At 47.5% G+C, this 24,209-nt stretch overlaps 1 protein-coding gene across 2 annotated transcripts in view; it reads left to right on the forward strand.

Annotated features, from left to right (window-relative positions):
• The window catches only part of LOC144683240 (interleukin-17 receptor A-like), a 55,779-nt gene that overhangs the window by 25,125 nt on the left and 6,445 nt on the right, over positions 1-24,209 (forward strand). The window contains exons 6-13 of one of the 2 annotated variants that reach the window (XM_078546198.1): positions 2,647-2,694; positions 4,932-5,071; positions 5,318-5,395; positions 6,387-6,441; positions 10,636-10,802; positions 15,899-15,967; positions 19,609-19,663; positions 22,190-22,276. In XM_078546198.1, the coding sequence (XP_078402324.1) occupies positions 2,647-2,694; positions 4,932-5,071; positions 5,318-5,395; positions 6,387-6,441; positions 10,636-10,802; positions 15,899-15,967; positions 19,609-19,663; positions 22,190-22,276 (699 nt within the window). The remainder of the gene's footprint in view (positions 1-2,646; positions 2,695-4,931; positions 5,072-5,317; positions 5,396-6,386; positions 6,442-10,635; positions 10,803-15,898; positions 15,968-19,608; positions 19,664-22,189; positions 22,277-24,209) is intronic. The other variant, XM_078546199.1, reaches the window with a different exon arrangement.

Here is a 24,209-nt window from a genome sequence, read left to right on the forward strand (position 1 = left end):
GTGTTCAAAATTATGAGGGGCATAGATAGGATAGATAGGAAGAATCTTTTCCCCTTAGCAGAGGGATCAATAACCAGGGGGCATAGATTTAAGGTAAGAGGCAAGAGGTTTAGAGGGGATTTGAGGAAAACATTTTTCACCCAGAGGTTGAGGGGTCACCACCTGAAAGAGTGGTAGAGGTGGGAACCCTCACAACATTTAAGAAGTATTTAGATGAACACTTGAAATGCAATAGCATATGGGCCAAGTGCTAGAAAATGGGATTAGAGTAGATAGGGGCTTGATGGCCAGCACAGACGCGATGGGCCGAAGAGCCCCTTTCCATGCTGTAAAACTCTTTGACTCTGTAAGTCCAAGTTGACTCTGCCCAATCCTACCATTATTTTCTAAGTGTCCTGTACATTCCCATTTCATCCTGCAAAATTACATTTCTAGCTGTGGTCAGAGCCTGGGATACGAGGAGAGGCTGCAGGGTCTGGAATCTTTATTTTAAAAGAATGCCGGGAGTGATCTCATTGAATTATTCAAGATACTAAAGGCTATGGACAAGATAAACTCAAAGGGAATATTCTCAGGACTGTCCAGACTGGCCGACCTAATTTCTGTAGAAACTGCATGAGTAGATCCTAAAGGAGATGCCTCACGTTGATGATTAATGCTGTTGCAGGCTCTATGACAAGAGGCAGAGCCAGAATGTCTCGAAGCGTGATGGAGGGTGGAAGAAGAAGGTGGAGTTTGGCTGCAAAAACTCCTGAGTTTAAGAAGGGTTCCTGCTCAGGTCGGACCGAGAGGCAGAACTTGGTTTCAGTGGGATCCTTCACTGTTTAAAACGCCCCTTTAAATTCTGGTGGAGGGAGTGTGTTAGCAAATTTTCTGCTCACCCCTTCCTACTTCTGAAGAGGCATTTCAAGGGCTCCCTAGTTGCCTTGGAAAAGATCTCCAGGGCTTGAGCACAAAAATCAAGGCTGACACTCCAGTGCAGCACTGAGAGAGTGCTGCACTGGCAGAGGTGCCATCTTTCGGATGGGACGTTAAACCAAGGCCTCGTTTGCCTGCTTGCATGGATGGCACTATTTCAAAGAAGAGCAGGGGAGTTGTCTCCAGTGTTCTGGCTAATATTTGTCCCTCAATCAACATCACAAAAAACAAAATTATTTAATCATTACCACTTGGCTGTTTGTGGGAGCTTGCTGTGTGCAAATTGGCTGCTGTGTTTCCTACATTACAACAGTGACCACACTTCAAAGAAAGCACTTCATTGGCTGTCAGGCGCTTTGAGATGTCCAGTGGACTTGAAAAGCGCTATATAAATGCAAGTCTTTCTTTTTAAGGCCTTCCTCACATGTTCTCACTCCCCCTTCCCCAATCTTCTCTCATCCTTCTCACACGCACCCGCACCAGCTCACCTCCCCTATCCTCTCACTCCCTCAAACACTCTTATATTTTCTCACACACTTTTTGGGCAGAATTTTCCCCCCCGTTGGGGGGTGGGGGTGGGGAAGTTCAATAGCGGGCGCGTGGAGGCGTGCCTCTGATCGGTGCCCCCTATTGGGGGTGGGGTGGGGTGCCACCATTTTACATGGGCCCAGTGTGACATCCACAAGAAAGCGCTGTGTGGTCCCTGTGCGGGCGGGGAAGGGGATTCCCTCAGCCGGGAGTGCACTCTTTCACGCATGCGCACGACAGAGCACACAGATCTCCCTGAGGCTAAGTGCTGCCTCAGGGAGATAGGCTCCACATTAAAAAATATTGAAAACAGAAAAAAAAAGTTTCCCTGACATGTCCCCTCATGTGACACTATCACATGAGTTGGGACATGTCCATCATTTTCAGTTTCACTTTCATTAAAAATTTTTACGCATACATGAAACCTCATCCGGCCCGTGGATGAGGTTTGATGCTTTTTCCAACGCCCACCAGGGCTCCCGGCCTGCCCGCCAACCTTAAGGTTGGACTGGCAGGTCCGCTAATTACATTAATTACTTTGTCAATGGCCTCAATAGGCCTTTGACAGGTTGGTGGACACACAGCTGATTCAGCCGAGCCCCCACCGACCTGAAAATTGAAATGGGACGGGGTGACGTCGGTAATTCCCAACATCATCATGCGTCATTTTATGCACCGGCGAGCAGGCCCCGCCCCCCCCGCTCGCCGACCGGGAAATCCTGGCCTTAGTTAATCACATTTTCCCACTCTCCCTCATATTTCCTTATACTTCCTTACATTCCTTCATACCCTATCCTAGCTTAATATTCCCTCATATTCCAGCAAGAGAGAGTGCTCGTGGTCATGTGAGTGAGTGTGAGGGAATGTGAGAGCCAGAGTGTGAAAAATTTCAAGGGAGTGCAAGAGTATGAGAGTGAAGGAGTCCGAGAGAGTGCGAGAGAGTGCGAGGGAGTGTGAGTGAAAGTGAAGAAGTACAAGAGAGCATGAAAGAGCGCAAGAGACTGCAAGGGAGTGAGAGGCAGTGTGAGAGAGAGTGTGAATGTGAAAGTGTACAAGAGGGTGTTCTAGTGCAAATAATTTCACACAGAAACCTTAAAGAAACAAGCTGTGCATAAATATATCTCAAGTAACTATATCTCCAAACCTTAAATAACAGAATTTTCTGGAACTTTCCAGTGACACATTTCCCCTCTTTTTCAGATTGCAAAAATCCAATGATGAAAAGATACGCTGAAGACTACTGTCCAGGTGAGAGGGGGTGGGTGTGTTGGAGCCGACATGTTTATTGTGTAGATTGTATATCCCCTTTCCAATGAAGAACTTGACCAGCCTCTCAATCTCCTAACTCCTGCCCCCCGTGGCTGTCAGGCTGAATTGTGCAGTTCTGGTCTCCGGATTATAACAAGGATATTTGAGGCGCTGGAGAAGATGCAAAAACATTCAGAGGGATGAGACTAGAACCGAGAGAGTATAGCTATCAGGGAAGAATGAACAGATGCAGGCTCTTTTCTCTAGAAAAGAGAAGACCGAGAATGTGACCTGTTAGAGGTCTTAAAACATACCTCCAAAACAAAACTCCTTAAAACCTATCCCTTTGATAGGTCTGACCTAATATCTCCATAAGTGACTCAGTATCTTACATTGTTTTGTGACACTCCTGTGAAGTATCTCAGGGACATTTCATTCCATTAAAGAAGCCATATAAGTATATAAATTGCTGCTGCCTTTCAGATTAGGAAAGGGTTTGAAAGTACTTCCAATTGAGATGGAGTCCAAACTCAGGGTCAGCAATAAATCCAGCCAGGAATTCAGGAGAAACTTCTTTGCTCAGAGAGTGGTTAGCATGTGGAACTCACTAGCACAGGGAATAGTTGAGGTGAATAGCATAGATACCTTTAAGGGGAAGCTGGATAAATATATGAGGGGGAAAGGAATGGAAGGATATATTGATGGGATCGGATGAAGGGAGATGGGAGGAGGCTTGTGTTCAGCATAAACACACTAAAAGGCCTCTTCCTGTGCTGCACTCTCAATGTACTTTGATATAAAATTATAACAATGATTTGAAAAAAACACTCCAATCAATTACCAGAAAATAGAGACAGTGCATCAATATTCTGCCAGCCCTTTGATTGAGAGCTGCTCCTATGTTTGTATCCTCCGACATAGAGGCAACTAAATCATTGGCCAGAATCTTATGTTCTGGAGTCTAAGTTCAGTGGAAGGCGCAGAAATGAGAGTAATTTCAGCGGGGGTGGGGGGTGGGGGTGTGCGTGAGATACTGACCACGCGTGATCTTGCACTGTTCAGCTCATTACCTATGCATCTATGAGGAGCTCGCTCATTCTCACCACAGGGGCGGGCAGGAAGTCACCACCCTGTGTTACCTCACGGGGCCAAAGGTCCAGGCGCCATATTTAAAGGGCACCTGGATAGCCTACACAATCCTTTCCACCTTTGCCCGGCCACTGCTCCATCCTTCCCCGCTGACACTTCCTTGATCATCCTCTACCCAACTAGCACGGCCGCCGCTCGGTCTCGAGCACAGGCTGGCATTTACAGACGCTCCCTAAAGAGGACAATGCAGCAGCAAGTCACCGTTAATCATGGAAGAAGTCTACCTGGCCAGGTGCACGTCACCTAACATGCAGTCGTGAATGTGAACATTCTCATTTCTTGCTGGGGAGGAACTTGATTTGGAGGGGGGGGAACTTTATTCCGGCAAGGGGGCCATTTAATGAGCACGCACGACTGCGCTAATTCAAACGGGCTTCCCGTCATTATTCATTGGGAAGCTCGCCCCACCTTTAACCCGCCTTTAAAGTCCTGAGAGCAAGAGTTGCTAAAGTTCATCCCGCCTGATGCCGAATTAAGTTCCCCGATCCCGCCATTGGCGGGACCGGAAGATCCGGCCCCTTCCAGAGGAGGAGGATCCTGTGGCTCTCCTATTGCAGGGCAGGAAATAAAAACAAACACACAATTAACGTACGTACAAATAAACATATGAGGGAGAAAGGAATGGAAGGATATATGGATGGGATTGGATGAAGAGGGATGGGGGGAGGCTTGTGTTCAGCATAAACGCTAAACGTACAATTAAAAAGTTCCTAATGGCTCAATGAGTTAACGCAGTGCATAGGCACAGAGCTGAATCACCCCCTAGAGCGTCACTAGACAGGGTGGATGCTGAGCAACTGTTTCACCCAGCTAAAGAGTCCAGAATTAAGGTATATAGTCTCAAGGTAAAGCTTCTCAAGTCTGCTACACCTTTCAATAAGATTATGACTGACCTTCTACCACAATGCCACTTTCCCTCACCATTCCTGTATCACTTAATTCCCTTATAGTTCCAAAGTGCTTCACAGCCAATGAGGGACTTTGACGTGTGGTCATACTGTGGGATAGGAGGGTTAGATGGACCGTAGGTCACCTCCTGCCTGAAACTGTTGCCATGTGACTGTGTAACATAAATTTCTGTTCTTCAGAGATCGCCATCCAATGTGTCCTGAACGACACTGACTTTACCGTGACCTACACCAGTTCCCATCCCAGTCACGAGTACCTGGTGTATCTCTGTATCTGGAAGAGTCGATACTGCAGCACTGAAGAGGCTCAGCACCTCGCAGTAAGTACACAGCCAGCCTGTCCGATCACCAGCACCTTCCCTAGATATAAGCAAACAAAGAACGGAACTTTCCGGAAGTAAGCAATTGAACGAGAAGTGACAGAGTCTGCAGTTCAGGTTTGCAACTGGGTTTTTTTCATAATCTGATGTTGATCAGCCTGCGGTGGACATTTCTGGAACTTTCCGCTTCAAAAGCACTAACCTGTCAGGCTAGAGTGACACAAATGTTCTATGTTTGGATTACAGCCATCCAAGGACACAATGGGGAAAGCCAACAGCATCATCTTTAAGAACATTCCGGTGATTCCGTGTCTGTGTGTCAGGGTGAGTGTTCAAGGTTCACTGCAGTCTTCAGTTTTTTACGTGGAATTTACTGCACAGGAACAAGCAATTTGGCTCAATTGGTCAATGCCAGCCAGTATTTATGCTCCACTTGAGCCTCCTCTCAACCTACTTTATCTCCACCCTAGCGGCACTAATTTTAAAAATTCTTTTACAGGATGTGGTCATCGCTGGCTATGCCAGCATTTATTGCCCATCCTTAACTGCCCTTGAGAAGGCGGTGGTGAGCTGCCTTCTTGAACCACTGCAGTTCCTGTGGTGTGGGTACACCCACAGTGCTGTCAGGGAGGGAGTTCCAGGAATTTGATCCAGCCACAGTGAAGGAACAGTTCCAAGTCTGGATGGTAATGTGGTTTGGAAGATGCCATTGAAGGAGCCCTTGGTGAGTTGCTGCAGTGCATCTTGCAGATGGTACACACTGCTGCCACTGGAGGAGGGAGTGAATGTTTAAGCTGATGGGGTGCCAATCAAGTGGGTGTCTTTGTCCTGGATTATGGTCAAGCTTCTTGGGTGATGTTAGAGCTGTACTCATCCAGTGGAGAGTATTCCATCAAACTCCTGACGTGTGCCTTGTAGATGGTGGACAGGCTCTGGTGAGTCAGGAGGTGAGTGACTTGCTGCAGAATTCCCAGTCTCTGACCTGCTCATTGTTGTAAAGACAAAAAATGCTGGAAATACACAGCAGGTCAGGTAGCATCTGTGGAGAGAGAGAGTTGTCTCTATCTTTGGTTCAGCAGTCACGGTTTAGCCTTATGCCACCATGAAGTGCCTTGAGCCTTTTTTCTATGTGAAGGGCACTATAACAGTGCAAGTTGTTGTTGTTTTTAAATACCCTGTAACATTCTAGCGGTCCGAGCATCAGGGGGAAATTGTCCATTTCACTCATGCTGGGGGCCTCCTGTCCCTTTGGGAATCACATCACCAGTAAAAAGTTTTTCCAGAAATGACCAACTCTGTATTCCTTTCATCACAGGTAGCCACAAAAAGCCACAGCCTGTACCACGAGGAAATGGAGTGTCCATTTAAAGGTATGCGAGAGGCGACAAGAAATGTTCAGTGACTATCAAATGTCTCTACTTGATACTCATGAATTATATACACATCCTTGTTGTCATTTATAGTGAGGTATTGGAAAGAAAGCTCACTTGCCCTGCAGAGACAGCCTACATCTTTCCTTTGGGATCACTTAAATTGCCTCTGAATTTTGAATTTGTATTCCACTCAAAACCCATTCCTGCTACCGTAGCCTCTGAGGCAGAAAGATTGTAAGTTTAAGCCCGGCTCCAGAGATCTGAGCACATAATCTAGGCCGACGCATCTGAGGGCGTGCTGCGTTGCCGGAGGTGCTGTCTTTCTGATGAGACATTAAACTTAGGCTCGTTCGTTCCTCTCAATTGTATGTAAAAGTTCCCCTGGCCTAAATCAAAGAAGAGAAGAGAGTTATTTCTGACGTCCTGGCTAATACTTATCATTCAAGCAACGTCACTAAAAAGTACATTATGTAGTCATTGTCTCATTGCTGATTGTGGGTGCTTACTGTGTGCAAATTTGGCTCTCATATTTCCAATAGTACAATAGTGATTACACTTCAAAAGCGCTTCAATGGCTGTAGCGTGCTTTGGGATGGTTCATCTGAAAGACAGCACCTCTGACATTGCAGCACTCTCTCAGTACTGCACTGAGGTCTCTGGAGTGAAAGGCAACTTTTTAAGTGAACTCTGGCAATTAAATGCGGGCGCCACATAACATGTAAAAACGAGTAAAACTCGTCCAGCAGGCTTGCTCAAGGGCATCACCCCCAGCAAGCTAATTGAGATTCATTGGAAGTCTGTGAGTCAGGTTAAACAGTTCTCTGAACTGAATTGTTGATACCCCTAATCTCACCTTTCCTCTTTTTGATGCTCACGGCCTTTTGCATTGTTTCCAATTATAGAATCTTACAGCACAGAAGGAGGCCATTCAGCCCATCATGCTGACTCTTTGAAAGCTTTTTAAATAGTCCCACACCCCTGCTCTTTCCTCAGCCCACCACTGGAGACTGTTATTTACTCTGTCAAAACCTGTCAATAAATTCATCCATTATTCTTCTCCGCTACAAGGAGAACACTCCTAGCTTCTCCAGTCTTCCCGCCTCATCCCTGGCAGCATTCTAGCAAAATCTATTTTTGCAGCCTTTCCAAGGCCTTGTCTTCCTTCCTAAAGTGGCACCCAGAATTAGGCACAATATTCCAGCTGAGGCCTAACCAGTACTTTACAAAGGCTCATCATAAAATCAAACAACGTGACTTTATAAAGGTTTAACGTAACATTCTTACTTTTGTATTCTTGCCTCTGTAAAGCCAAGGAACCTGAGTGCTTTTTTTAAACAGTCTTATCAGCTTGTCCTGCTGCTTTCAAATATTTTTGTACACGCACCCCCCCAGCTCACTGCCTGAAAGGGGGGGTAGAGGCAGAAACCCTCATAACGTTTAAGAAGTATTTGGATGAGCACTTGCGATGCCATGGCATACAAGGCTGTGGGCCTAGTGCTGGAAAATGGGATTAGAATAGTGAGGTACTTGTTTGACTGGCGCAGACTCGAATGGCCGAAGGGCCTTTTTCTGTGCTGTAGACCTCTATGAGCCGAATTTTCCCCCCATCGGGGGGAAGTTGATGGGCGGGCGCGTACGGGCGCACTTCCGATTGGCGCCCCCAATCAGAGGCGCGCCGCCATTTTACGTGGGCGGGCCAATTAAGGCCCGCCCAGCGTGACGTCCGCAGGGAAAGTCTATGCGCTCCCTGTGCAGGCGGTGGGGGGAGAGGGGGGAATGGGAATCCCAAAATTGAGAATGTGCTCTTTCGCACATGCATACGAAACAGCGCACTCATCTCCCTGAGGCTAAGTACAGCCTCAGGGAGATCAGCTGTAAATGTAAAAAAGATAAAAATAGAAAAATAAAATTTCCCTTACATGACCCTCATGTGACAATGTCACATGAGTTCAGACATGTCCATAGTTTTTACAAAATCTTTATTAAAATTTTTTAAAGCCTACATGAAACCTTATCCCGCCCGTGGATGAGGTTTCGTGTTTTTTCTAGTTGCCGCCGGGGCTCCTGGCCTGCCCGCCAACCTTAAGGTTGGACAGGTAGGTCCTTTAATTACTTGATTGACCCTGTCAATGGCCTCAATTGGCCATTGACAGGTCGGTGGGCGCACAGCTGATTTCGCTGCGTCCCCACCTTCCTGAAAATTTAAATGGGGCGGGATGACGTCAGGAGTTCCTCCAAACGTCACCGCACATCATGTTATGCGTCGGCGAACAGGCCCCGCCCCCACTCGCCGACTCATAAAATTCTGCCGTATGATTCTATGACTCTCACTGTTGCTGCGGCCCCTTTAAATATGCACCGCTCTTTTAATTATGTTGGATAGAATGTAACGTGCCCCTGTCGGCAGGTTTGCAGGCATGGGGGCCTTGTAAAATTCTCCGCTGGCTTTCCCACTGCCTGCCCCGACCTCTCCACACTTCTACAATGGGACAGGCAAGGACTAGGCCCGCCTGCCTGCCCTTGTCCAACTGAGGCCCTGATGTGAGCAGTTAATGACCACTTAAGGGCTGTTTCCTGCCCAGCCTCAATTTTGGGACTGGCAGGAGGAGTTCAGGGGCAGGGGGAGGGAAGCTCGGAAAGCCACCCTAGCTTGGGCCCTGGGCGGGATGGTGGGGGGGTAGGGGCATCTCCACCAACAGCCTCCTTTCGACATCGGGTTCCCACTCACAAGATCTACCCACTGCGGGTGCTCCCTCCCACCCCAGGTCTCTCCATCAACATCACCCTCTCCCCCGGCGCCAAGACCCTCCACACTTCTCTGGTCCTGGACTCTGGGACTGAGACTCTGGGAACTGTTTGCAATCCCAGCAGTGGCCACTACTGCTCCTGGTGCTCCTGGGCCTACAGAGCTGCCGGCTAATCAGGTTGGTGGACAGCTCTCTGAGGTGGGACTTCCTCCCAAGTGAGGGGCGTAAGTTCCGCCTCCAACCAATGATAACGCTCCTTGGAGTGTTAAGCGGCTTTAGCGCAGCCAATATCGGTGGGGGGATGCATTCCCCACTGACTTCAATTGGCAGGTGGGAAATCCCACCACCTAAAGTATCCTGGACATTCCCTCCCTCCAAAAGGCATCGCTTCACATTTCTCTGTGTTAAATTCATCTGCCATGTGTCTGTCTGGCCATTGCACCAGTCTGTTTATATATTCCTGAAGTCTGTTACTATCCTCATGGTTGACTACTTTTCCTGGTTACATTTCATCTTTGAAAGTATGCCCTGTGTATTCAAGAGCGGGTCATGAATATAAAAAAGAGCAGTGGTCCGAATACTGACCCTTGAAGATATCACTTATACCTCCCTCCATTCACCACTACTTACTCTCAGCTTTCTACCTCTTAGCAAATTTTCTACCTATTTTGCCATTGTCCTTTAGTCCTATAGGCTTCAATTTTTGCTAAGACGTTTATTATGTAGGACTCAACCAAGCATCTTTTGAAGGTCCATATATACACCATCAGTCGCACTACCCTTATCAACCCTCTTAGTTATTTCATCAAAGAACTCAATCAAGTTAGTCACAATTTGCCTTTGACAAATGCATGCTGGCTGTCATTTATTAACCCATGCTTTTCCAAGCAAAAATTGATTTTTTTCTAAAGATTTCCCCACCCACAATATTAGGCTGACAGTCCTTTATCTCCTTCCCATTATTTTGTGACTTATCGCATGCACCCAACACCGTAACAACTCCTGCTCTGTTCCTTAAATCCACCCAGATAGATTCTCTCCTTGAATGCGGAAGCACCCCATCCCTTCCCAGCATCTTTAGTCAGAACTGCCACCTGCCTCGCTCCATTTTTCCTTCTCTAGTTTTCCTGTACACACTGTAGCCAGGGATATTAAACTTCCCATTCCTCCCGTTGTTTTAGCCAGGTCTCTGTTATTGCTACTATATCGAAATCCTGTGCAGCCACTAGTGCCTGATTCTTATCAACCTTATTTGCCCCTGTCCACACTTCATGCACTTGAACGCCAAAACCACCTTAGTCTGCCTTATGTATCTCCCCTGTCTGCCCCCTCCTATTTCTGAACTGCTCTTTATTCTATAGTTATTTGTCTCCCCTAGTCCTCCATGTAGTGACTGTTGGGTTTTTTTTTTGCAAGAAGTTATTTACCCATTGCTATTTGAAAGCAGGGAGCCATCGCCTGAACATCAAACTGGAACCCACTCCCTTATCACTCCAAGTGCAACCCAGTGGCTTTCCAACGATTTGCACAATCCGAATCAAAGCGATGTTCTACTACAAGGAAGATGGCACAGGGTGGCTCACAAACATGTCGGAAGTACAAGAATTGTTGGTAAGTTCCAATGTGATGCTTCTTAGCCAATGAAAGGCAACAACAAGGCCAATGATGGTCGATGACAAAACTCATTGTTCCTGCAAGACCTGGTCAATAATGGCCAACATCTCAGGGAGTTACTGTTGATCAGAAACTTAGCTGAACCAGTCATATAAATATTGTGATTACAAGAGCAGGTCAGAGTCTAGGAATTCTGCAGAGAGTAACACCCCACTTCCAAAGCCTGTCCACCATCTACAAGGCACAACTCAGGAGTGTGATGGAATGCTCCCCCACTTGTCTGGATGAGTGTAGCTCCCACAACACTCAAGAAGCTCGATACTATCCAGGACAAAGCAGCCCCGCTTGATCAGCACCCCATCCACCACCTTAAATATTCATTCCCTCCACCAGCGGCACACAATGGCAGCAGAGTGTACCATGGTACACACTGTGCATACGTACAAATAAACATACGAATTAGGTACAGGAGTAGGCTATTCGGCTCCTCGAACCTGCTCCCCCATCCAATAAGATCATGGCTGATCTGACTGTGGCCTCAACTCCGCTTTCCTTCCTACTCCCCGATACCCTTTGACTCACTAGTCAGTCAAGAATCTATCTAACTCGGCCTTAAATGTTTGATGACCCTGCTTCTAATGCTCCCTGGGAAGAGAGTTCCACAGACTAATGACCCTCTGAGACAAAAAATTTCTCTTCATCTCCATCTCATCTACTCTTATTTTTAAATTTTAAACTGTGGCTGGGATTTTTCGTGCCCTCTGGCGTCGGGCCTGTCCGGTGGCATGAGCAGACAATATGGTGAGGAGGCCAAAAATCAGTTTCATGACGTCGTGAAACCAGTTTGCAATCGTTCGCTCAGCCCGTTGATGGCGGGCCATGTTCCCCGCCATCGGACATCGGGAACACATCAGCATATTATTATAAGGCCAGCCCACCAGACTCATCCCGCCCACTTAACCTGGGAAACAATCTTTCAGTGTCCACCCTATCAAACCTCCTCAGAATTTTGTAGGTTTCAATGAGATCGCCTCTCATTCTTCTGAACTACAATGAATATAAGCCCAATTTAGTCACCCTCTCATCACAGGACAGCCCCTCATCCCAGGGACCAATCTAGTGTGCTGCCTCCAATGCAATTATATCCTTCCTTGAATATGGAAGCCAAGACTGCACATTACCAAAGCCTTGTACAGTTGTAGCAAGACTTCTTCATTCCTGTAAAGGAAGGGATGGGTTTTTACAACAATCAGCAATGGTTTCATGGTCATCATCAGACTTTTAATTCCAGATTTTTATTGGGTTCACATTTCACCATCTGTCGTGGTGGGATTCAAACCCGGGTCCCAGAGCATTACTCTGGGTCTCTGAAATACTAGTCCAGTGACAACACCACTACGCCACCACCTCCCCAATGAGGAGGGGGAAAAGGGAGTGCAGAGAGGGGAGAGAGTCCGGGGGAGAGGAAGGATTGTGGAGAGGGGAGGGAGTAAGGGTGGAGGAAGAAGGAAGACTGGAAGAAGGAATCAGGAAGGGGGAAGGAGTAAAGCTGGAGCAAGAAGTGAGGGTGTCTGGGTGAGTCAGGAAAGGGGAAGGAGTGAGGCTGAAGGAAGAAGTGAGGCTGGAGTAAGAGGTAAGGCTGGAGGGAGGAGTTGGGAAGGGAGAAGGACTAAGGGTGGTGGAAGAAGTAATGGTGTCTGAGGGAGTCAGGAAGGAGGAGAGACTAAGCTGGGGGGAGTCCGGGGTGAGGTGGGAGGACTAAGGAGGGGGAAGGGATTCTGGAGGGGAAGGGGTCCGGAGGGGGGACGGGGTTTCAGGGTGGAAGGGGTCCGGAGGGGGGACGGGGTTCCAGGGTGGAAGGGGTCCGAATGGGGGAAGGGGTTCCGGGGGACGGGGTCCAGAGAGGGGACAGGGTCCGGAGGGAGGAAAGGATTCCGGGAGAAAGGAATCGGAGTGGCGGGGGGGTGTCCAGGTGAATGTGCAAGGGAGGGGTCTTTTGGGTCCATGACTGCCTCCTGGGGAGCGAACTGAGGAACTGAGGGTGGGCGTGGTATGAGAGAATAGTGAGAATGACCGAGGGCAGAGTGAGGCAGTAGGGTGGGAGGGTGAGGGGTCGATGGTAGTGTTAGAAGGGACTGCGAAGGTGGTTGGTGGGGACTCGGAGGCAGACACGGACCCAGGGGGCGGGAAGGAGGAGGTTGGGTGGGGGGGGTGGTGGTGAATGTGGATGGGGTGGGATTTTCAGGAAGGAAGGGATCGTGTAGGTTCACCTGGACATCCCCAAAGGAAAAGGGTTGTGGCTGGTAGGTCACGGAGGGGAAGTGAAAGGTGATGCCAGGGGGGTCAACAGTGATGGGAGAAAGGAAATGAGGGAGGGAAAAAGATAGAGAAGCGGACAATAAAGCGGATCCAGAGCACGCTGCCCAAATTGAAAGTGAAACGACAGTGGTGGTGGGTGAGATCAGATGCTGCATTGGGGAGTGTGATCAGTGGGTGGGCAGAGATGCAGGTCAGCTCAGATGGTCAACTGAAAGTGAACCCCAGCAGGCAGCATTGAAAGTGCTCAGGACAGTGAGGTGAGTGTGATCTGTGTGTGTGGGAGAGGCTTGCACAAGGCTCCGAAAGGCCCTGCCACACACACACTTCTCCCTCCAGAATCACCCGTTGGCCAGCTGCTCCCTCTGCGGTGACAGAGGACGAGGTTGAGGAGTTCACAGGCAATGGGGACTCGGAGGGAGCAGACAGCCTCTGAGATTCCTGAGTGGATGACCCAGGGGTGTACAGCTGCCAATCCTCCACCCTACAGGAGCCCAGGGACCCCGGTCTGACTCCTTGAGGGGAAGGAGCACCTGGAGGCATGTCGAAGTGCCCTGTTTCCCTTTCACGTTGCCACTGCATGAACTCACTCCTGGCTCCCATGATGGAGTTCAGGTTTGCACACATCTCCGCATTCTGCTGGACCAGGGTCTCCATGGCATCCGCCATCCTTCCCATGGAGGTCTTCATATGTGCACTTGTGGGCACCACTTCGTCAGAGAGCAGGCGGATGCACTCCTCTGACTCGCGTGCCACTCTGTTGAGGGCTTCCAACAGCTCTGCATGATGTTCCCATGCCTTCTGCTGACTCTCCAGGATGAGTTGAAGGCCGAATCCAGAGGCTCATCATCTGACTTGGACCTCACTGATGCCTGTTCCCCAGCAGCCCTCCGATTGCCGGAGAGCTCGCATGAACCTGCCTCCTGCTGCCTCAGACATGTGTCCATGTGATGATCACCAGATTGTGAACCTGAAGCCTGCTCTAGGTCTAGGTCCCATTGAGGTGTGTGTCTCTGCGCTGGTGGAGGGTGTGGGTAAGCGCTGTGACAGGTCTTCCAGGCTGCTTATTTCCAGCTCTACAATGGAGGAGGTGTCCTCTTGGCTGGAGGTGAGGACCTGGATGGAGCTGAGGGACTGGTTGGCTGAGGGTGTCGGTCACTTGGCAGAGCTCCCTGTGAACCAAAGTAGAGATAATTGGTGCATGGCAGCAGAGTCAAAAGCAGGAGAGAGAGCATTCACAGTTGCGTTGAGAGAGGGATGATGTGGTGCAGGATCCTTACAAGGGTTTTCGCCACTGACCTCACCATCACCGCAAGCACGGCCCACATCCTCACCAGTCAGCGCGATGGCACACTCCTCAAAGTGAGTGAGGGCCCTAATGTGGGCCACTACCCCCGGGCTGGGCCCTCTCCCTGCTGATGTGAGCCAGCTTCTCCTGCCTGAAAACAGATGGAGAGAGTGTGAGCAGGACACAGGGCACTGCGTGGAATGTTTGTGTGGTGAGTGGAGCCATGGACGGGGTGAGGACATGAGCTCGAGAGGATATGAGCCTGATGGAGATGTGAGGGTGTGTGTGAGAGTTATTGGTGTTGTCCTTTGAGGTGTGAGATCCCTGTGGATGTGTGACGGGTTTGTGAGTGTGTGAGTTGAGAGTGATGAGAAGGGTGAATTACCCTGGCGGAACAGAGGAGACCATTCATCCTGTCGTGGCACTGGGTGACTGTCCATTTTTGCAGGGCATTGGCGCTGACCACCACTGCCACCACTTCCCAAGCCAGATTAGAAATGTTGCTGCCCATCCTGCGGCCAGAGCGGCGGCACAGAACATCACAGCGGCCAAAAGGCACTAGAGGGACATGTCATTGAACCTGGGAGCTGTGGTCTTTTTGCCTTTCAGGGCCATGTCTTCTTTGCAGCAGTAGTGGGCTGGAAGCTCTGAGATGTGTGTACGCAGCTGGACTGTAAACATGGCGGTGATGAAGTGGCTCTCACATTGATGGAAAGGGCCTGTTTCCCAGGAATGCATCATTAATGCGGAGGGTTTGGGATGATATGGCATGAAAAGCCGCCATTGCTGCCAACAGGTGAAACATCGTTTTACCCACCCGCTACCGCACTTAGTGCAAATCTAGGACAATACCACCCCATGTCCCCTAGTTCTAGTCTCTCCCACAAGGGAAAACATCCCCTCATCGTCCACCTTGTCAATTCTCCTCAGGATCTTATATCTTTCAATAAGGTCATCTCTGAGGAAGTGAATGTTTAAGTTAATGATACAGCACAAAAGGAGGCTATTTGACCCATCACATCTGTGCTGGTTTGAAAGAACTATCCAATTAGTCTTATTCCCTTATCCTCACCCCAAAGCCTTGCAAATGGTCTGTGCTAAATTAAGTGTTGACAACCAATATGGAGAAGGAGATAAGAGAAGGGGTAGGTAACAAAAGAATATGATTCCCCCTCCCTATCATACGTTGAGTCAATGCATAACTGAGGTCTTAGCTTGCTGAGGTGACAGCTCCAGTGTGTGGTTAATGACAAACATTGTAAACTATATGTTCTCAGTGGGTTAATAATTTCAGCTTCTGTTTGTGCCATCAGCGTTAATCTGAAACACATCAGTCTAACTCCGGTCTCAAGTGCTTTATTTTGCTCAACACTGTCCACTTCTCAAGAGATCATAAGAAAGAACAGGGTGGACCCCTTTTCTTGCAGTAACCACAGACACACAGGTACTTTTTGTTATCTATTGATTTGCATTTTTTGCCAATTTGTAGGTCTCTGAATTGAAGATGCATGAGTTCAGCATCAAACCATCCCTGCAACACAAGGTATTGTGTGTAAAGGTCAGTGTGTCTCCTGTTGTTGAATTCTTCCAGTGTTAATCATTTACTGTCAATGTTGGGTGTACCAAACATCAATCATTTATTACAAAAACAGAATTACCTGGAAAAACTCAGCAGGTCTGGCAGCATCGGCGGAGAAGAAATCAGTTAACGTTTCGAGCCTTCATGGCCCTTCGGCAGAACTGAAGCATAGTTAGAAGAAGGGAGAAATATAAATTGGTTTAAGGTTGGTGGGGGGGTGGGGTGGGGGGGTGGTGGGGGGAGAGAGACACATTGAGGGTGTGGTGATTGTGGAGATGAACAGATAATCAAAAGATGTCACAGACAAAAGGGTCAAAGAGGTGTTTTGTCTGAGAAAAGTGCTAATTAAGAATGGAGGACAGGATATTCAAAGTACAGCTCTAGTGGGGGTGGGGTGGAAAGGCTAACAAGGTTTTAGTTTTAGATTCAAAAATAATGGAAATAGGTGGGGAAAGAAGAATCTATATAAATTATTGAAAAAAATAAATAAAAATAAAGCGGGGGGTGGGGAAGAAACGGGGTGGGGATGGGGGGAGGGGGAGTTTAAGATCTAAAGTTGTTGAATTCTATATTCAGCCCGGAAGGCTGTAAAGTGCCTAGTCGGAAGATGAGGTGCTGTTCCTCCAGTTTGCGTTGGGCTTCACTGGAACAATGCAGCAAGCCAAGGACAGACATGTGGGCAAGAGAACAGGGTGGAGTGTTAAAATGGCAAGCGACAGGGAGGTTTGGGTCTTTCTTGCGGACAGACCGCAGGTGTTCCGCAAAACGGTCGCCCAGTTTACGTTTGGTCTCTCCAATGTAGAGGAGATCAATTATTTATTCCCATCTTCCTCTTTTCTGTCACTTTCCCTCTATCCTCACCTGATGGTGTTGACTCCTTGTTGGCACATAGTTCTACTGGCACCAAGAGGTGCCCATCAACCTCTCCCATCGGGCCACTTTCAATATGAGAGCCCCTGACAGTTGGGGTCAGGAGGTTAGCAATCCTAAGGGATATTTTCTCAGGAGTTCCTCACTCAACACCCATACAATGTTCACTTCCAAGCAAGATATACTACTCTGTTCAAGGGTAAATGATGTCCCTGCACACACAACAGACTGAATTTTATGTGCCCCAGGTGTATGTGTTTCCTGCAGGAGGTGGGGCATGTAAAATGGGGTGGGCATCCATCCCACCACCTTCCTGTCCACTCCCGAGCTCACCCCCCATAATATAGGGGCAGGTGGGCGCTGAAATTGGCAACCCGCCCGCCATATTTAAATCAACAGTTAAGGCTCAATTAGACTTGTTATCAAGCCAATTGACCCTGATAATGAGCTGCCCACACCATAATACATTTGGCGTGGGCAGTAGGGTGGGAGCAGGAAACTCGATTTTTGACCTGAAATGGTAAAGAGCAGGAAAAGGGTGGTGGTGACTCTCATCGGGGGCTACCCTTTGCCGATCATGGGGCGGCCCCCACCTTAGACAGAACACCCCCTTTCTTCCTAACTGCTCTCTACCTTAAACCCAATCCCTCCACCCACCCCCATCCCCAAACTGCCCCTCTCCCTAACCCCCTAATCGTCGCGGACAAAGACCTCGGACTTACCTGCCCCGGGGATCTGAGGCCCTTGGGCTCTGCTCCTCACCTGCAGTCCTGGTAGCTGTCACTGACACCTTGCTGATGTTGCCGGGACTGATGGAGTGGCTGGTAGTTCCAGAGGGTGGGACGTCTGCCCCAGTAAAGGGCGGAAGACCCGGCCAACCATCGTTAATGAGCCTCACCACGCTTTATTGCTTTATTGGGGGTTGGCGTGGAGCGTGTTGGCTCCACGCCGACCTGGTTTCCGGTGGGAAGGGGATGGGTGGCAGTGCACATGCCATCCACTGCACCACGCCCCCCCCCCGATATTATTCTGCCCAACAATTGTAAGGCACAGAAACAGGCCATTTGACCCAATAGAGCCTTGGCTGTTGTATCTAGGATCCATGCCGGTCAGTGAAGTCAAAACTAAGACACAGAGCATTTCCTTACTGAGGGAGTTTATTGGCTTTGTTCAGTGTGAACACTCCTCACAATCCCCCCAGTGTCCCAGCTATCTCCACATCCATCACTTGTTTCCCTTAACAATGTAATTGATGAGACATTGACACCAGTGTTCCATATGACACTCCTCCCACCCTTCTACATCTGGCCCCATCTACATATCCACCTAACATATCCAGTAACAGGAACCTGACTGGAAGCAGTGCTGTCATTCATTTGGTAAGACCTTGGCTGAAAGGTAGAGGATAAACAAGTTGGAACAAGGTGTTCCAAATGATGAGGGGTTAGGTAGAGTAGATTGGGAGAAGCTGTTTACACCGGCAGGAGAGCCAGTAACCAGAGGACATGGGTTCTTTCGTTCCTGGATGGAGGAAATCCCAGTTTTATAAACCAGAGACCGTTGTCTCAAAGAACCTAATCTAAATATGACCTGAGAGGTTTATAATAATCACATTGTTCCAGTGAACACCATGGCTGATGGTGTGTCAAACAACATTAAAGAGATTTTACAAAAGCTTTTCTCCTCACCTGCTCAATGAGGGAAATGCGCAACAATAAGTGGTATCGAATTAGACAAAATGGGAAGGCCAAAGGTTAACTCCTGGAGTGAATTGCAGCAGGGCAGTGTTGCAAAACTAAAATTAGCCTCAGAATTGGAGGGGAGGTCAGTAGGAATTCCTACCCCTGAGCACTCTCGACCCCCTGTCAACAGACGCTGAGAAGGATGTTTGACAGTGATGCTCCCTGTGATTGACTTGCCCGCTGGCTCCACGTATACTCACATATGGTAACTTGAGCCTGATAGCAACTGTCAACCATCAGACAGCAGCCCACTGGCCCTGACATGTTGGAAAAGAAGAATTTAAACAATCATTCAAACTCGCATTGCGAGACCATCCCTTGAAGTCCTGGAGCAGGGTTCACAAGCTAGCTGCCAGAACACACACAAAGTCTGCCTGGAGAGAAACACAGCGACAGTGAGAGACCAAGAAAGACCACCTGGTCTATTCAGCCTGCCCCACCGCATTATGAGATCTCATGTATCACAATTTACACACACTCCCCACCCCAGCTCAAATGCCCTGAGTTCTCCCGAGAGGGCGGACAGGTGGAGAAACCCCTGATAGGAAACCGGTGGTAGGAAATGGCTGTGCATTACACACGCTGTCTGGAAACTAGGTTGGGAATTCTGCAAAGGCCAGTTCTATACCTGTGCCAAAAATGAAAATGCCCCATCCAAATATCTTACCAAGTAACTCGTAACTTTATACTCCATTCTCTCTGCTCTTCCAACATATCATTCCTGGTAATCTTTTCCGAACCCTACTCACAACTTGCAAGTAGCCGACTCAAAGGCCTCCTCATTGCATTAAATGATGTTCACCCTCATGCGTTCCTCCAGCCACAGTGAATGGTAATTGTTGCAGTGACGTCCATTTTTCAAGAATCAAAGGAGATCCACCTCAGCCAGAAGTAGCACCTTTGGAAGAGGGCAAGAAAGAATAGAAGCCCAAACCAGATTATGGGTGTCAGTGGAGATTATGCTTTAATACCAACTTTAACATTCACGAGACTGTTGTTCCCTTACAGGTCTGGTCCGATGACATCTACCCACTGCCTGAAAAAATCTACTGCACACAGCCAAGTAGGAAAGCTTTTCTAGACAACTTAAAAAACAATTTATATTAAATGTGAATAACTTCTGATCTTCATCGATTCTTTGCTTTAAGTGTAAATATAGAAATGGTTAGATTTCAATACCCTTAACTCAGCTTCTCTCCTTTGTATTGCTGTGACACTAGTGCAGGGTGAAGAGTCTGTTGAGGACATTCAAGTTTTCGCCGCCTTTAATTTAGATGTTCCACACTTTGTGTTTTTTTAGTGCTGCCTAGGTTTTGGGTTGGGGAAATTATTTGAAAAGAGTGGAGGGAGCTTTAGGAATTGTAGAAATTGCCAGATGGAAAAAGACCAGGCTCCATTTAGTTTATCTTCGACCATCCAGATAGTCTTGGGTGGCCATTTATCTAGTTTTATACCGGATAGTCTGGCTCTTAGCCAATCTGGTCACTGTCTAGTAGCCGATTGCTTAATGTCTGTAATTTGGTCCTTTATATGTTTCCTTCAGTAAAGTGGTGGCAGGACCTGTGCTCATTCCATTCCCTGTCTGCAGCAGCCTCAAAGTGACTGGGACACAGAAATCTGGAGTTTGTTTTCATATCCCTTTGCACCCTCACCCTTTAGTTGTGCCTCACTTGCAATTTGGCCTTTTCTATCTCGGACCATGATGGATCTGCGTATGTGATGACATCATCTCTGTACATGATTATCTCACCTCCATATGCAATGACATCATCCCCCTGCACCGCAGAGGTATCCGATATTCTTGGCCTCCAGAAGCGGCCACCCTATGGTAGCCTTGTGATACAACGATAACGGTGCAGTTGACTGATCCCAGTGATCAATCTCTATCAATGTATCTACAACAGAGCCAGCCAAGAGGTGAGGAAAACCCCAAGTGGTGAAGAGCTTTGGGAACCAGAGGTCCAAAGTCACCTGTTCTTCCCAAGCACGCTCCACTGACACATATCAGGTCCCAGATTAATAACATTCTGGAGCCCAAAATGTTATTTTTTGAAAGAAAATGATCAAATTTGCTTTCCTTTGCCTCTATGCTTGGTTTTAGTTTTAAGACTCATATCAAAATCAGAAAACTGTTCCTCTCCCTAACGGTGGCCTGTGACCTTCTGGTCTCCTGTTCCATCCCAAGACAGTGTCCTTGCCTAATAGGGTATTGACAGAAGTCCACAGGCCTTTCCTAATGCAACAGGGACTGTCTTTGCATTTGGGGAGGGTATCTCGACAGTAACAGGAATGCCATAAATAGCACTGCTCTGGAGTTTGGTTGGGCTTACTGATCCCTGTGAGACATCTGGCCAAACAAATCCCACCAAAAGATTGCTACAGAGCCTTTGTTTAAAAAAATCTAGTTTTTCAGAAAAAACAGTTAAATTATGAGGACAGACTGTATAAACTAGGTTTGTATTCCCTTAGGTATAGAAGATTAAGGGGTGATTCAATTGAGGGGTTTAAGGTGATTGAAGGAGTTGAGAGGGTCAATAGGGAGAGAAACTATTTCCTCTATTGTTGGGGGGAATCCAGAACAAAGGGACACAGCCTTAAAACTTGAGCCAGGCCATTCATGTTGATGTTAAGAAGCATTTCCTCCCGTGAGAGCTGGTGGAAATCTGGAACTCTCTACCTTGAAAAGCTATTGAGGCTGAGAGTCAATTAAAAATATCAAAACTGAGACTATTTCTGAAAAGAGGGACATGTTACTGAAGCTTTTCATCTTATCAGGACAAATGCAAGAGTGCCAAATTTCACATTCTTGTGTTTGTCCTGATGAGTGCAAGGTGAAAAGCTTCGGTGACATGTCTCTCTTTTCAGAAATATTCAAGTTCTGTACTACCAAAGAACTGAGATTGATAGATTTTGATCAGGCAAGAGTATTAAGGGTTACAGAACCAAGGTGGGTAGATGGAGTTAAGATACAGATCAGCCATGATCTAACTGAGTGGCAGAATAGGCTTAAGGAGTTGAACGGCCTTCTCCTTTTCCTAGATGCCTTTCAAATATAGCAACATAGAAACATAGAAAATAGGAGCAGGAGTAGGTCCTTCTGCCCTTTGAGCCTGCTACGCCATTCAATATGATCATGGCTGATCCTCTATCTCAACGCCGTACTCTCGCTCTCTCCCCATATCCCTTGACACATTTAGAGTCTAGAAATTCTAAAGTCTGGAAAGTCTATCTATTTCCTTCTTAAATATATTCACTGACTTGGCCTCCGCAGCCTCTGTGGTAGAGAATCCCATAGGTTCACCACCCTCTGAGTGAAGAAGTTTCTCCTCATCTCAGTCCTAAATGATCTACCCAGTATCCTGTGACTGTGACCCCTTGTTCTATACCTCCCCCCAGCCAGAGGAAACATCATCCCTGTATCCAGTCTATCCATCCCTATCAGAATTTTCTATGTTTCAATAAGATCCTCTCTCATTCTTCTAAACTCCAGTGAATATCTGTTGATGTGTAGGGACCTGCACCGCACACCAGTTTTAAGAAAAATAATCCAACACAGATTCAAATGTCTTATTCTATTTTCATCTTTCAGAGGGAACTCTATCTTGCTGGTTTGTAGCCACCTCTTTGATAATTCTCGTCATCTGTCTGCTGACTGCACTGATCCTTTCCAAGAAATGTGAGTGTTGCATGTTTGTCTTGTTGTTGCTCTGCTTAGGACTCCCTTTGCAATCCATAACAATCCGTATTCATAGGAAAATGTTCCAAAATGCTTCAGGGACAGGCGGGGAAAATACCGAGACAAAGGCGGAGTGACTTCAATTTAATCAGATAGATCCTGCTGGGAGTGTCCCTCAGTATTACACAAAGTGTTAAAAGAAAGAAGGACTTGCATTTATATAGCATCTTTCATGGCCACCAGATCCCAAAGCGCTTTATAGCCAATGAGGTATACTTGAAGCCTAGCCACTGTTAAATGTAGAAAGTGCAGCAGCCAATTTGCACGCAGAAAACTCCCTTAAATAACAATGTGATAATGACCAGATAACTCGTAATTGTGATGTTGATTAAGGGATAAATATTATCCATGACACCAGGGGGAACCCGCCTGCTCTTCTTCGTAATTGTGCAATGGGATCTTTCACATCACCTGAGAGAGCAAACAGAGCTTTGCTTTGACATCTCATCCAAAAGGTAGTCCTCCCTCAACACTGTACTAGAGCATCAGTCCTGGGTGACGCACTTTAGGAAGGATGGGAAGAGTGCAGAAAAGATTCACAGCAAAAGTTCCAGGGAGGAGGAACTTCAGTTATGAAGATAGATTGGAGAAGTTGGGACTGTTTCACTTAGACAAGAGAAAGCTGAGAAGGGATTTGATGGAGGCGTTCAAAATCATGAGGGATCTGGACAGTAGTTAGGGTGAACGAAAACAAAAATACCTGGAAAAACTCAGCAGGTCTGACAGCATCTGCGGAGAGGGATACAGTTAACGTTTCGAGTCCGAACGACTCTTCGTAGTTAGTAGTTAGGGTGAGGCTGTTCCCACTCGTGGGAGGATCAAGAATGAGAGGGCACAGATTTAAAGTGACCGGCAAAAGAAGCAAAAACAACATGAGAAAAGTCTTTTTCACGCAGCGAGTAGTGAAGATGTGGAATGCACTGCCTGAGAGTGTGGCGGAGGGGGATCCAATTGAAGCACTTAAAAGGGAATTAGACTGTTATCTGAAAAGGAAGAATGTACAGGGTTACAGCAGTAGGCGAATTTCTCATTCAGAGAGCCAGTACAGACAGGATGGGCCGAATGGTCTCCTTCTGTGCTGTAACAATTCTGTGATTCTATGCCCTGGAGTGGGGCTTGAACCCACAATCACCTGCCTCAGAGGCAAGAGTGCTACCCACTGAGCCATAGCTCTCAAAACGTGAGGTCATCCAGAACTCTGCTGCACATGTCCCAACTCACACCAAATTCTATTCACCTATCACACCTTTGCTCGCTGACCTACATTGCCCCCGGGTTAAGAAATACCTTGATTTTAAAATTCTCTTCTTTGCTTTCAAAGCCCTCTATAGCCCACCACCCACCCCCCCCCCCCCCCCCAATCTTAATCTCTTCTGAGCCCCACAAGCCTCCAGGGTCTCCATGTTCCTGCAATACTGCCCTCTTCAGCAGCCTTGGCAGTGGCCATGCCTTCAGCTGCTTAGACCCTAAGCTCTGGAATTTCCTCCCTAAACCTCTCCGATTCTCTACCTCTTTTCCTCCTTTAAGACACTCCTTAAAACTTACCTCTTAGACCGAGCTTTTGGTGACGTGTCTAAATCTCCTTTTCTGGCTTTATTTCAATAACACTCCTGTGACGTGCCCAGGGGTATTTTACTAATTTAAAGGTGCTAAAAAAACAAATTGTTGTTATCACCTTACAGTACATCAACTGTTTGTAATTTAGATAGGAGTCAGGTATCGCTGCCCCTAAGGCTGCAGTGTTAACAGATCTTAGGATAGAAGCTAAGATAAAAGCAAAAAACTGCAGATGCTGGAAATCCAAAACAAAAATAAAAATACCTGGAAAAACTCAGCAGGTCTGGCAGCATCTGCGGAGAGGAACACAGTTAAC

The sequence above is a fragment of the Cetorhinus maximus genome, chromosome 8 (assembly GCF_964194155.1).
Source record: "Cetorhinus maximus chromosome 8, sCetMax3.hap1.1, whole genome shotgun sequence".
Classification (NCBI taxonomy): Eukaryota; Metazoa; Chordata; class Chondrichthyes; order Lamniformes; family Cetorhinidae; genus Cetorhinus; species Cetorhinus maximus.